Below are 14,122 nucleotides of genomic sequence, written 5' to 3'. Positions count from 1 at the left end.
GGCTGGAGGGAAGACAGTGGGTGGTTCAAACTAGTTTCTCTCCTGTTTATTTTGATTTTTAAATACTTGTGATACTAACCTTAACACCATACTGGCTAAGCTACACACTGATACGCATTTCATGTTGACAGGTTGGGTATCCATTTTCAAAGCAAAGACAGTAAGTAGTTCAGGGGTGCTAACAGGTTTAATCAAGACACATAGCTACAATGTACTGCAGCCTCACTTTGTTTCATTCTAGTCTGCTCTTTATATGAGTCTTGGTTACTGTCCTATTGCTGTGAAAAGACACCATGACCAAGGCAATCCATAAAAGGAAGGGGATGAGTCCATGACCATCACAGTAGGGAGCATGGCGGCAGGCGGGCATGGTACTGGAGCAGCTGAGAACTTACATCTTATTCACAGGCAGCAGGCAGAGACTGACTGCCCCAAGAACATGGGCTTTTGAAACCTCAAATGCCACCCCCAGTGACATACTGCCTCCAACAAGGCTGTACCTCCTAACCCTTCCCAAAACAGTTCTACAAACTAGGAACCAGGTTCACATATATGAGCCCTATGGGGCCATTCTCATTCAGACCACCACAATGTGCTTACAGAATACTGGTTTTAACCCTAAAATACATATATTTTTAATTCTTATTTTCTTGAGTTTTTTGCTTTGTTTTGTTTTGTTTTTTGGTTTTTTGAGACAAGGTTTCTCTGTGTAGCTTTGGAGCCTGTCCTGGAACTCACTCTGTAGCCCAGGCTGGCCTCGAACTCAGAGATCTGCCAGCCTCTGCCTCCCGAGTGCTGGGATTAAAGGCGTGCGCCACCACCACCCGGCTGTTTTGTTTGTTTTTTGTTTTTGTTTTTTAACAAAGAGTAAATGTTGAATTTTCTTAATGGCTTTTTAGAGCCTATGGAGCTAATGATAATCTCCCTAGATTCCTTTTTTCTTTCTAGATTGCTTTTTTTCCTCTTTATTTTAAAGATGTGTGTGTGTGTGTGTGTGTGTGTGTGTGTGTGTGTGTGTGTGTGTAGCACATATGTGCAGGCTCCCATGGAAGCCAGAAGAGGGCTTCAGCTCCTCTGGAGCTGGAGTTACAGGAGGTTTTGAGTTGCCTGATGTGGGAAGTGTGAATGGAATTCTGCTCTTAACTGCTGAGCCATCTCTCCAGCCCTTCTTTCTAGATCTCTCAATACTCAGCTGTCATCACATCGGCTGTGAAGTTTTGGCACCTGAATTTTAGGGAGGCAAACTCAAGTTACAGCACTCACCAGTCTCAACTCTGTTACGGCCTTATTGTATGTCACTTTAAATTTTTTATTTGTTTTTTTTACATTTTGCCGTAGATATGTTGGTGTTTGGCCTGCGTGTAGTTTGTGTTCCACATGTGCCACCCAGGGATCCATAAAGGGGACTGGAGTTAGAGATGGTTGTGAGCCACTGTGCAGATGCTGGAATCAAACCTGTGTCCTTTGGAAGAGCAGCCAGTGCTTTAACTGCTCTGACTGTTCCAGTTCAGAACATGTTTGACATCTGTATGTCTTTCTTGAGAAGTCTCCTTCTAGTTCTGATTCTCTTGCCTTAGTAAGTTTGGGGCTTGGTTTGCTCAAGTGCTGTGAGGATTTTTATTTTATTTTCAAAAAAAAAAAAAAAAGAAATTTTTTAACCAAGATATTTTTCAAAGTGATTGTTGAAAGTCATTTTTCTCAACTATTAGTGGTCCATTTTAATTTCCTTATCCAGCGAGGTGTGATGTCCACCCTTAATCCTGAGTCCAGCGTATTTCTGTGAGTTCAAGGCCAACCTGGTCTATGTCACAAATTAGAGGCCATCTAGGGCTCCATAACGAGACCCTGTGTCAAATGATCGTAACAACACAATAGTGTATGTGTATTCACATACATACTTATCTCTTGCTTCTTGTAGGCTCTGAGCTCAGTGCCAGAGAGAGCCTCACTTAGGGTTCTCTAGACATCCCCAGTGCCAAAAAAGTTAATAAATTGTTTCACACATAAATTTAAATGTTTGTCCTTATATGTTAATTTCTTCTGCAACATATCTAATATGCAATTGAATTTTCTTGTCTTCAATTTCAGTCTTTTTCTCGTTTTCCTTTCTGAATTTGCTTTCATTCTCTTGAATTTTTTTATATAATTAAGGAATAATGAATGAATTTATAAGTGTTAATACAAACTGTTTTTGTTTTGTTTTTTTATTATAGTGGGGACCTTATACTTCACTTCTGACTGATGGGGCTTTCTTTTCTTTTTTTTCCCCCTTGTTTTAATTTAATCAACTCTCCTGTTTTTCAGTGTAGCATCCTTAGTTTTTTGAGATTTTTGTTGTTATTTTTTGATCCATTTGTTTTTATTCTACATTTATGGGTATATTGCCTGCATGTTCTGCCTGTGTATCACATGTTTTCAGTACCCTCAAAGGCCAATAGAGGGCATGGAATCCTCTGGAACTGGAGTTGCAGACAGCTATCAGCTGCTGTAGGGTACTGGGAACCAAACCCAGGCCCTTTAAGAGCAGCCAATGCTCTTAATCGCTGAGCCATCCCTCCAGCCCTGTGTCTTCAATTTGGGGTGCCTAATTCAAGCTCCTTTTTGAATACTTTTATGCAAACCTTAGCTCAGCATGGAATATCATGTTAAGATTTTTTTCTGTTTTGTAATTGATTGGGGGAATTTTTTTGTGGTTATTTTACTGAATTCTTTTTAGTATTTTCTATTGATCGTTTTATAAATGAGTGTTTTTTACCTTTGCATTTTTGTGGACGGAATGGCAGTTTAAGGTGATTTATAGATTCGTAGTTCAAATACCTTCTTTTGAGGGGCAATAGTAAACAGGTTATGTGCGCTTCAATGTTTTAATTTTTTTTTTAAAGTTTTTTGTCATCTTTATCCTTTGCTGTTCCTAAAGGCTCCTTGCCTTTTACTCTTTTTGCCTTGCCAAGGCTGCCTCTTCAGCTTTCACATACAGTTAAGCCCCTCAAATGTACAGTCTGCTCTTCTACCAGGCCGTTGGTTTCTGGGTTTGGGCATTCACGGAGGTCTTCGTCTTCACAGCCCCCTGTGCCCTCTGGGAAGGATTAGAGTGACAGCTTGAGAAGCAGGTCTGTGGAAGCTGTTACGTAGGTTCTCTGACTGCCAGTGGTTTGATGTTTCTGTTCTGTCCTTAGTAATACCCAAGTCCTGAAATTTTCACAGCTTTATTGTCATTGTATGTTAGTGTGGTTTGTGGAGGATGACTGGCAGATGGCAGTGTACAAACTCTTATTACCTTGTCCATTCAGAAATTTTTTCTACTTCTTTATTGCCAATGTCTTCCTCTAGAAAACATGTTGTATTAAACAGGGGCCATTTTACCTTTACTGAGTATTTTATTCCTGGTGCCTAATAGAAGATGTCTAACAACTAATTGTTAAATAACTTCTCCAAAGTGCATACATTTCTTTTACTCATTTTTTTCTGTGTAGAAATGAGTTATTGATGCTTCTCTTGTTGATTTAAATGTTCTGTTATATGTAAAGGTCTAATAAAACATTAATATATCTAAATTACATTCTTAATATCTTAAGTATAAGCTGTGAAGCAGGTGTCCTTAAGACAATTTTTGTATGGCTTTTATTTAGATTGAGTGGTGCAGGATTTAAATGTAGAGAAAATTAACCATACCTGGTCACATTGGCAGTGGTTATAATTATATAATTTTAAATTTTTTCTCTAGGGTTTGAGTAGCTAACATATACCACCTTTGCCCAGTAGAATTTTGTGCTTTCATTTTGGAGCCTTTCAAGCACTCTGAAAGGAATTTGAGAATCTGGCCTATAAAGTGCTTTTCTTTTTTGCTACACCGTGAGGTTGGTGCTCCTTAGGTGCCTTGAAAGACTTGGGAATGAATAAACAAAATGATGGCAGAGGACAGCCTTGGAGAGAGAAGAAAGGCCAGAGGGGTTGCCGAGTGTGTGCACAGGCCGGGAAGTGCTGGCTGTGACTTCTCTAGGTTGTCTGTTCTTACCCCACAATCATATTCTCCCCATCTAAAAATAGATCAGGGCCATCTGCATTGTGCTAGTGCTAGTCCGTTACTGAACTAGTAAAGTCTACAGAGACACATCTTGGAGTTGGACATTTACTCTACAGAGTATAATGCTGTTGAACTGAGGGGATGGTGTTTTGTGTAGTTCCAGTCAAATGTTTGCGTGTTTCGTTGGTTGGCAAGAAGAACAAGGGAGCCTTTCATGTCTAAGAAGACTGTAGAGGGCAGACTGGGCTACGGCTGTGAAGTGGGCATGACGGCGGATGATGTTTGGTCTATTTCTGTAGCTGGAAACATTCTGTCCCTAAGCTTGTTGCTGAAGTGCAAGAGAGCGCTCTGTACAGTCATGAGTGGAATTTGTACCCTTGATCACAGGACCTGTTCCTCCCTGATGGTTTACAGCCTCCATGGATGTAGCTTCCGAGTTTCTAATACTAATTCTGATTCTTTTATTAGTTCTCTTTACCTGGCAAATACTTGGAGATTAGATTGGGTCTTTACACTCTTCATTTACAAATTATATGTGTTCTGTTTCTCTCTTAATTCTCCCATACTTAGCAGCTTATCTGGGGAGTGCTGTAATGTTGCTTGAGCCTTGTTCAGAGTTATCACCGTCAAATCCCATGATTATGTTCAGAATTATCAACTGTTACTTTCTTTAATGTTTTCAAGTTTACCCAGTTCTTTCTCTCAAGATGTGAATGTTTTTATTCCATTTATATATTTATTATGTGTATGTGCCACGGTGATTGTGTGGATGTCAGAGGACTACTTTTGAGAGTCCCTCCTCTCCTTCTACCATGTGTGTCCTGGGCATTGAACTCAGGTTGAGAGTCTTCTGTTGTTGTTGTGACAGGGTCTCTCTGTGTAGCTCTGGCTGTCCTGAAACTCCCTCTGTAGACCAGGCTGGCCATGACTCACAGAGATCCGCCTGCTTCTGCCTCCCTAGTACTGGACTAAAGGCATGCACCGCTGTGACGCCAGCTTAAGTTGTGAGTTTTGGAAGCAAGTGTCTTTACTTGTTGAACTATCTTTTTGGTCCTAAAAACTTTCATTTTTGAGAAGATTGTGAGAAAAATTAATGTGGAGAAAAAGATACTCATAATTCAAACACCAGAATTCCTTTTTTATGTGTATGCATGTTTTTTCTGCATGTATGTGCCTTTGGAGGCCAGAAGAGGGCATCAGATCCCCTGGAACTAGAGTTACAGGTGGCTGTGAGCTGTCTTTTGGATGCTGGGAATTGAATCCAGGTCTAGAAGAGCAGCCAGTGCTCTTAACCACTGAGCCATCTCTCCAGCTCTAAATTTGATTTTCAAAACTAAAGTTAAATCATTACTCATGTAATTTTGATTTTTTTTGGACTTGCTTCATTATATAATATTTGTCATGCTTAGAAACATTGTTAAAAGCCATTTATAACTCCTAAGTAATCCTCATTGTGCTGGCATTTAGACTATATCAAAAATTTTAAACATTCTTATATTGTCACAAAATTTTGCTTTCTTTTTGTCATTTTTCTCCTTCCTGGATTGTCAGCCTGGAATTGTCAGCTTTATACTTCTGATACATGCAGTTACTGAATCTTCATTATAGCTTTTTGAGTTGAGCGATTGTGTATTCTTACACAGTCATTCCTTTGATCCTGAATACAGGATCAGGATCAGTGTAAGACAATCTTACAATCTCATTTTAGGGAGTTGCTTTTCTTTGAACTCTTTCTTTAAGAGTTACCGGTTAGGAGAACCTGCTTTCTCCCATCTCTGCCTGCTCTCACCCTATTTCTCAGTAACAAAGATCAGCAACAAAAGTGAGATGTAAAAAATCCTCAGACACCCACCTGAGGGTTCTGCCTGTCCTGAGAAGTGCCTGAAGCCTTGCCTGGAGTGAAGCAGTGGGTAATAGCCCTTTGTTGTGGGGAGGACAGGTGTGTTCATAGTCAAGCATGGCTCTCTGAGATGCCTGAGTCCCAATCTCCTTAAGTTGTATGAAATTGAGCGTCAGAGGCTCAGACTTATTAAAAGATACTAGGGACAGCAGAAGTTGTATTGTTATCTAAACAATGAACTGACATGTGTATGTATGTTGACTTTTGTTTCTGAAGGAAGTTGAAATTCGAAATAAAGACCTGGAGGGGCAGCTGTCTGACCTAGAGCAGCGCCTGGAGAAGAGCCAGAGCGAGCAGGAGGCTTTCCGCAATAACCTGAAGACACTCTTAGAGATTCTGGACGGAAAAATATTTGAACTAACAGAATTACGAGATAATTTGGCCAAACTACTAGAATGCAGCTAAGGAGAGTGAAATTTCAGTGCCAATTGATGAAAAGATACTGTCTGTCTTCATGGGACTGTTGGGGCTCTGCACCAAGATTGCACAAAATTTTTTGAATATCATTTCCTCCAGGAGGAGGGTGTTTTGAAAATCGGAATTGTATATTTCAGTATAAATTTTAGAATTTAGCTTGTAGCTAGTTGGGGAAAAAAAGACATGAAAAACTTGAACTACAAATTACCTCCATGTATATTGGCCATAGTTAACTGGAAAGTTATAAGTAGACACTTAATGCAATCTTTTACCCCCTGATATTAGCCAATGGGAGAATTAACAATGTTTGGGTCCTTTCTCCTCTTTTTTTTTTTTTTTTTTTTTGTTCAACACAGTGAAGATTATCTGCTTTTTAAATTAATTTATTTATGATATCTACAACTGTGTTTTATGCAAAAACTTAGTACTGAAAACCCTGTCTTTTGTTGTTATCTGAATAATTTCTCAGGATATTTTTGCACTGCTGAGAAGCAGGGCCATTACCAATTAATTCTTGCCAGGTGTGGGAGAGAGCTACATCTTTAATTGAAAATCACTATAAATGGGTGTCTGGGGTTCTTCCTTTTTGTACTAGGAGTGTCTCACTCTAGTGACTGCTCTGGTACACTCTGCTGTTCTCCAGTCTTGTCTGCTCTATAGTTTACTTTTCCATATTGATTCTTGTATTTATGAGAAGAGACTGTCTCCCATTTTATTACACATTTTCAAGACAATTAAACAAAGGCAGCTGAGTCCCTCAGATATTTCTTTTTGAATTTATAGTAAATTTGACACACAGAACTGAAATACAGCAGTCTGTCCTTGGCGGTTTAGCCTAGCAATGTTAAGTATATTTACAGAAAATATGCAGTTACATTTATTTATATATTTGGCAAGAAATCTTTTCTGAGTGATCAATGAATTTCAATTTCTGAAAAATAATGGTTATGGGGGCACTGTTTCTTAGAGATAATTTTAAGGTGTATGGCTGATTTCAAGGAGGTCCACTTCCACCTAACAGTCAATCAGAGGACCGTATCTAAATTGTGACTGTGGCAGATGGGTCTTCACCGAAACCATGTCTTTATTCAAACTTCACAAGGCAATATTTTGAACTGTTAACTAGGCATTTCAAAACGGGAAATACCTTCAACAGGCTCTTCTCGGAGAGCAGGTTTTAGTGTTGTTTTGATGTAACTTTAAGACATTTAGCAAACATGCATTTCTTTATATGATACATTTCTTTCACAAAACTATCTTAAACGCAAGCCAAGTGCTGTCTGCTCTGCCGTAGTAGGAATCGCATCAGCATACATACATTCTTGCTGTCCATGCCTGGGACCTTGAAGGGAGTTCTTCCAGTGTATGCTTGAGTACCTGACTTTGGAGTCAGTGAATGAACTGATTTTTTGTTTGTACCCCAAATGATTGAATTGTTCAGTACAAATTAAGCAGATTAACCCATTTTTCACTCATAAACAGATTCTTAGTACTAGTTTTGTTTTATATTTATGTGTATGTACATACATACATACATATATATCAGTTTATACCAGAGTGAAAAATAAATGGTTTGTCTCTAAAGTTAGTTTCTATGGAAAGGTGTCTCTGAAAAAATCTCTATCAGACACTTAGTCATCATGTATTATATGTCCTATAACACCACAACAGCCACAACCATCTATTTTAGGGTATTTTCCTTACCTGTTTATTATAGAGAGAATAATTTAGGTACACATGCTCAGAGCTGAGATATTTCTCTGATAAATCAGGTAATAAAATTTATTTGATGGATAGAATTTTGAAAACAGATATGATTTTATCTGAGTTTCCTGAGTTTCTGAATATCAAAGAATACCGAGTTTTAATTTAAATAGAAGACTAACACTAGGGGTCAGGGAATTTAGTTACGAAGAGTTTAAAAAAAAAAAATCTTAAAAAAAAAAACAAAAAAAAAACAGTGTAAGCTGTTGATATGGTAAGCGAATTATTTTAATGATGTAATAAAATATTTTTAAATTTTGGCATAGTGATGATTTAATGGGAAAATAACTCACCAAAATGTCTCCACTTGAATTGTACTGATAATGTGAGGCATATGTGTAATTCAATATATACATATACCTATATGTATATACAGAAATTATTTTTAATATTTTCCTACTGCTGTGAAATTTAAAATTGGAAATTTTGTGAGTGTTTTCCATGTCCAATAGAGCCTAATTGTTTCTTTTTTTAGTAACTTAACAATTTCTTGAGGGCTGCACCTATAACTTCCCAGCTTGTCAGTAGACATGTACAGTACTTGGGAGCAGGTGGACACAAGTGCACATATAAATAAACCTTCTTACTGACTATTTTAAGCACTCAGTCACACTAGAGGAGCGTTAGAACTCATCGCCTCTGAGTCGTAGGTTGTGTGCCTACTGTAGCTTTTTCCATTGCTGTATTATAGACACATTTGCATATTAAAATTTGATTTTTCCCAGAGATAAATATTATATAATGTATCTATATTTAGATCAAACGTGGTAATATGTTGATCGGAACCTAATGTTGGGGACTATAGCCTGAACGTGTGGACTTGCAGTGACACCGGAGGAGAGCAGAGGTCAATCCCATTTCTGTATAAGTTATTATAACTATGAAATCTTGTACAAAAGCAAAAAACTGGAAAAAAAAAAACCAACCAAAAATACAGTTTTTATTTTGAAATACATTGGTTCTCTGGAGAATGTACTTCATCTTTTTTTCTCAATCTTTTAAGGATATTTAAAGCATTTAAGCGATGGCAGCATTTCTTTCAATCCTACAGGTGCTACTGGATTTTGCATTAGTATGTGATGTTTTAAAATCCTAACTTTGACATAAAAGGTTTTATAAGTATTTCCCTGCCTGGAAAATTAGTTTTTATTCTTCTCTCCTCATTCCCTCCTCTCGCTCTGCCTCTCTAGACTAAAAAAACAAACATTCATGAAACCACATTCCTCCTTGTCCCCAGAGGAAATTTGCAGCACCATCCAAACTCTGATGCTCTGTTGTCTTTGAACTGTTGGAGCAGTTAGAGAGGAGCTGTCCCTTGTCTTTTCAGGTGCCACTGAAATGGTAAGCTACCACATGACCTTTGAGAAGCCATCTCTTTGCTCTGTTAAATTAAATGTATCTTCAGCAGGTGCGCCTCTGCCGTCTGTGTTTTTGCCTCTGGAGTGTGTGCTTGGGCTGCTGCCTCCTGACCCCGACCGCCTCCGGGACCGGAATAGGAGGCAGGCCATGGGGAGAACTTGGGGGTTATTGTTTTGAGCCTTTCATTTATTTGTTACCAAATAATTTCAGCATCTGAAATTTTGTGCTTTAAACATAAAATAGACTTCATTGAACCTTTTAGCATAATCTTCTAGCATTCATGAGGTAAATTAACATAATTTCTTTTCCTTTCATGGTGCTTGGGGGTCAAACCCAGGACCTAGCACATGCTAGGCGAGTACAGTACCACTGAGCTACTTCCAGCCCTATGTAAAATTGTAATGAAGAAAATTGCAGGTAAGAAGTAGTTGAGTTTGACACATTTGAAGAAAAATCTTTAATAGAATACCACATTGTATGGTTAATAATAATAAGTATTTGTTAAGAATATATCCTTTTTATTTTAGACTCGCTCATTCCACTGTCCTAAGGAAAACAAAAACTATTTTAAACTGGGAATCATCATTCTTTTCATCCCAGCATTGAGAAGGCTGAGGCAGGAGGATTGAGAGTTGGAAATTAACCTAGGCTGTATATAATAAGACTTTGTCTCAAAAATAAAGAAAAATAAATTTAAACCTAATAAGCAGAGGGACTTCGGATCACTGACTGTTTGACCCCAGAAACTCTGAGTCAGCACCACCGAACAGTCTGTTTGGCCACTAGGTAAAGCGGGTGCCCTAAGAAAAAAAGAAAAAGATATGCATATAAGTGTTTTGCATGCATATATATATATATATATATATATATATATATATATATATGTATGCATGTATGCATGTATGTATGTATGTATATCTACCAAGTGTGTGCCTGGTACTCTCAGAAGTCCAAAGAGGGTGTTAGGTTCCCTGGAGTTATGGATGGCTGTGGACTGTTATGTGGGTGCTGGGAACTGAACCCAGGGCCTCTTCAAGAGCAACAGCTGCTCTTAACCACTGAGCATCTCCGCAGCCCTAGTTCTCTGAGAATTTTATACAGTATGTGTTTACTGTGCTCTTTTCTGTTCCCAGATCCTCCCCTCCTTCCCCTCCCTACGTCATGTTCTTTGTCTTGAGTGAAAGAGAAAAGGATGGAGAGAAGGAAGAAGGGAGGGAGAGGGAGAAGCCACTGAAAACATGGAGCCCGTCGCTCCTGAGCGTGAGGCCAGCCCTGGACGGGGCTTGGTGTGCCCAGTGTCACTCCAGTGAAGAGTTTCCCCTCTTCCCACAGCTCTCAGTCAGAGCTTCTTGGTTATTGGTGGGACTTCACGTCCTCTTCTCCTTCTCAGTGCTGGGATTTTGTCTAGCTTGAGCAGGTCTTATTGGACTGTCACAGTCTTTGTGAGTTCATATGGACATCAGCCCTGCTGTGTCCAGGAAATGTCTTATCCTTAAAATCCTGCATCACCCCTGACTCTTATCATCTTTCTGCCCCTTCTTCCACCTAGATCCTGAGCCTTGAGGAGAGAGGTGTTATAAAGACCCCCAATCCGGGCCGAGATAGTATTAATGAAAGCAAGAACCTGAGACTAGGTGGGTCATGGGCCCTAAGGGAAAACCTACCCCTGCTATTCTGCGAAATGAACAGAGCAGTAACACGACTCCTAATGATAGACTGCTGTACCCATAGATGAGTGCGTTGCTCAGCCGTCATTAGAGAAGCTACTCATTGTAGGGGAAATGATAGACTACTGTACCCATAGATCTGTGTGTTGCTCAGCCTTCATTAGAGAAGCTTCTCATTGTAGGGGATGGTAATTAACACAGAGACCCGCAGCCCAGCAGCATTCAGTGTGAGAGACTCTGGAGAAGGTGCCTTTCAAGGTAGCCACAGGTCTGTTAAGCACATGCAGAGACATCCATGAACTCCTTAGCAAGACAAACAAGACATGTCAAAATAAAGAAAAGAAAACATTTTTCTTCAGGTCATTGTTACTAAAGACATGTGAGCCATGAAGAAAATTGCTTCTGGACTAGAATGAAAGGCCACACCCCGAGACTTGTGTGGACTTTCTCATCTGTTGGGCCCTTTCCACCCTTTACAGGCTGCACTTAAAGCCTAGCAGAGCTGTCCATGCTCCTAGTCCCAGCTGCCCAGATTTGAGGCTGGAGAATAATTTGAGATAGGAGTTGGGACCACTTAGGGCAATACAGACCCTGTCTCTTTAAACAATAAATAAATAAATAAGTGGGGGTGGAGAATTGTCATTATTGTGACAGCGAATCCAGCAAGTAGGAACATCAGGACCAGTTTTTACCTGAGGCATATTGGGATGGCCAGACATAAAGCCCTCCCCCAACCTTACTCTCTGTTTTGATGCTGCCTTTATTTTTTATTTATTTAGTTGTTGATTTGTTTTGTTTAAGACAGGGTCTCTCTGTGTAGCCCTAACTAGCCTGGCACTCACTGTATGACCAGGCGGGCTGCCCTGGAGCTCAGCAGAGCTCCACCTGCCTCTGCCTCCTGAGATTAAAGGTGCATGCCACCACATTTAGCTACTGCTGCTTTTCACCAAGTGGGGATTGCCCTGAGGAGTCTCAAGGACCCTGAGAACACCACGACACTTGTTAAGATTTAGAACCTGCCCCAAGACATAAGCTTCCACACTCACCAGTCTCCGGGATTCTGACCTACGTTGGTCAGGTATTTTTATGTCAGATACATTCAGGAATAGAAATCTACTCTGCTTCCTCGTGATAGCATTGAGTGAAGATACTAGATGTCTTAATAAATGCAACTCCACGGCTGTTTCTGTAGTATGGGAAAGTCTTTAGGATTTTTCTGTCAACATGTTTGCTCATGTCTGTTGTGACTGCCTTGCTGAGTACTCACTCAGTAAGTATCCTTTGTCTGTGTGACTTGTAAATGAGATCTGTTTGTTCTCCCTGGCTTTTCGTGGAATGACATCTCAGAAAGTATGGCTAGAAATGAGATGTGTTTGACAAGGACACTTCATCTACAGCTTGCCTATGAAATAAATGGACATCTGCTTTGCGAGGGGCACTGTGCCAATTGCTTGGCAATTGGAGAGGAGAACAAAGGAGAAAGGTTCAGTGATGGAACCTGCTGTGCTCACAGCTGTAGGTCAGGTATCTGGCACATCTGTCAGGAGGTAGAAGGGTTTTTTTGTTTTGTTTTGGTTTGGTTTTGGTTTTTCGAGACGGGGTTTCTCCGAGTACTTTTGGTGCCTGTCCTGGATCTCGCTCTGTAGACCAGGCTGGCCTCGAACTCACAGAGATCCACCTGGCTCTGCCTCCCGAGTGCCGGGATTAAAGGTGTGCACCACTGCCACCCGGCAGGTAGAGTTCTTGATCATATTTCTGCTGCAGTTTTTCCTTTACCTGCCTTGCCTCTCTACAATATCAGTTAGAACTCACTTTTTGTTTGTTTCTCTTTTGTTACTGTTGTTGTTTTGGAAAATGTCTTATGTAGCCCAGGATAGTCTCAAACTTGGTATCTAAGGACAGTCTGCCTCTGCCTCCACCTCCCGAGTTCTAGGGTTTTAGGCATGTGCTGTCCTATCAGTCTCTGTGTGGTACTGGGTATCGAACCCAGGGCTTCATCCATGCTGGAGAAACATTCTGTCCATTGAGTTACAGTTCTGACCCTGTGCACATGCTTCGTAGCTGCGGATCTTACATTTTCTCTTCGGCCTTCCCTGATGCCTACACCTCTTGTTGTCTTTGTAAGTCACACATCACACTTTTGCGGGTGTCTTATTCATGGACCGTGTATTAGCCCCAATTTAAAGAAAACAAAAACAATTACAGATTTCCAGTGGTTCAATGAAAGTAGTTGTTCATATGCAGGACTTAAGTCCCTTTAATTTAAATAACATCTTAGTTTGAAAGCACATACTGGTAGTCCCAGTCCTTGAGAGGCTGAAGCAGGATTGCAAGTTTGAGGCCAGCCTAGGATACATAGCAAAACCTGTCATAAAACAAAGTAGTAGAAGCTGGGCTTGATGCACACGCCTTTAATCCCAGCACTCAGTGTACAGAGGCAGGCGGATCTCTGTGAGTTGCAGGCCAGTCTGGTCTACAGAGCGAGACCTTGTCTCAAATAATATAACAAGTGAACAAAACAGTAGGGCTCAGCAGTTAAGAGCCCGTGTGCTTGCAGAGGACCCAGGTTCAATTCCCAGCACCCACATGGCTGCTCACAACCTTGCATTACTCAGTTTCAGGGAATCCGACATCCTCTTCTGACTGCCCCAGACACCAGACACACGCATAGCGCACAGACAGGGCACACAAAACACTCACACACGTGAAATAAACCTTTAAAACACAAGGCCAGCCTGGTCTACAGAGTTAGAGCAAAGACAGCCAGGGCTACATAGAAAAACCCTGTCTCGAAAATAAAAACAAGCCAGCAGCAAACCAATAATCAAGGCCCTAGGGAGACAGTTTTGCTCCTGGAAACTCATTCCTAGCTCTGAGGGAGCTCACTGGGATGTACTTTGTTGTTGGTTCTAGGTGACTAGTCAGAGTTGGCTCTGTAGAAGCTGAGGCTTCTCCCAGTCAGTCTAACCATTAAACATGAGTGCAAGTTCG

At 40.4% G+C, this 14,122-nt stretch overlaps 1 protein-coding gene across 2 annotated transcripts in view; it reads left to right on the top strand.

Annotated features, from left to right (window-relative positions):
• Homer1 (homer scaffold protein 1) overlaps positions 1-6,459 on the top strand; it is a 110,526-nt gene extending 104,067 nt beyond the window's left edge. For both annotated transcript variants that reach the window (XM_059276374.1, XM_059276375.1), the window contains one exon: positions 6,141-6,459. In XM_059276374.1, coding sequence (XP_059132357.1) covers positions 6,141-6,329 — 189 coding nt within the window. In that variant the 3' untranslated portion in view covers positions 6,330-6,459. The remainder of the gene's footprint in view (positions 1-6,140) is intronic.
• The last annotated feature ends 7,663 nt before the right edge of the window (positions 6,460-14,122 follow it).

The sequence above is a fragment of the Peromyscus eremicus genome, chromosome 11 (genome assembly GCF_949786415.1).
Source record: "Peromyscus eremicus chromosome 11, PerEre_H2_v1, whole genome shotgun sequence".
Classification (NCBI taxonomy): Eukaryota; Metazoa; Chordata; class Mammalia; order Rodentia; family Cricetidae; genus Peromyscus; species Peromyscus eremicus.
Note: the sequence above shows the minus strand (reverse complement) of the source record. Positions and strands in the feature narration are given on the sequence as shown.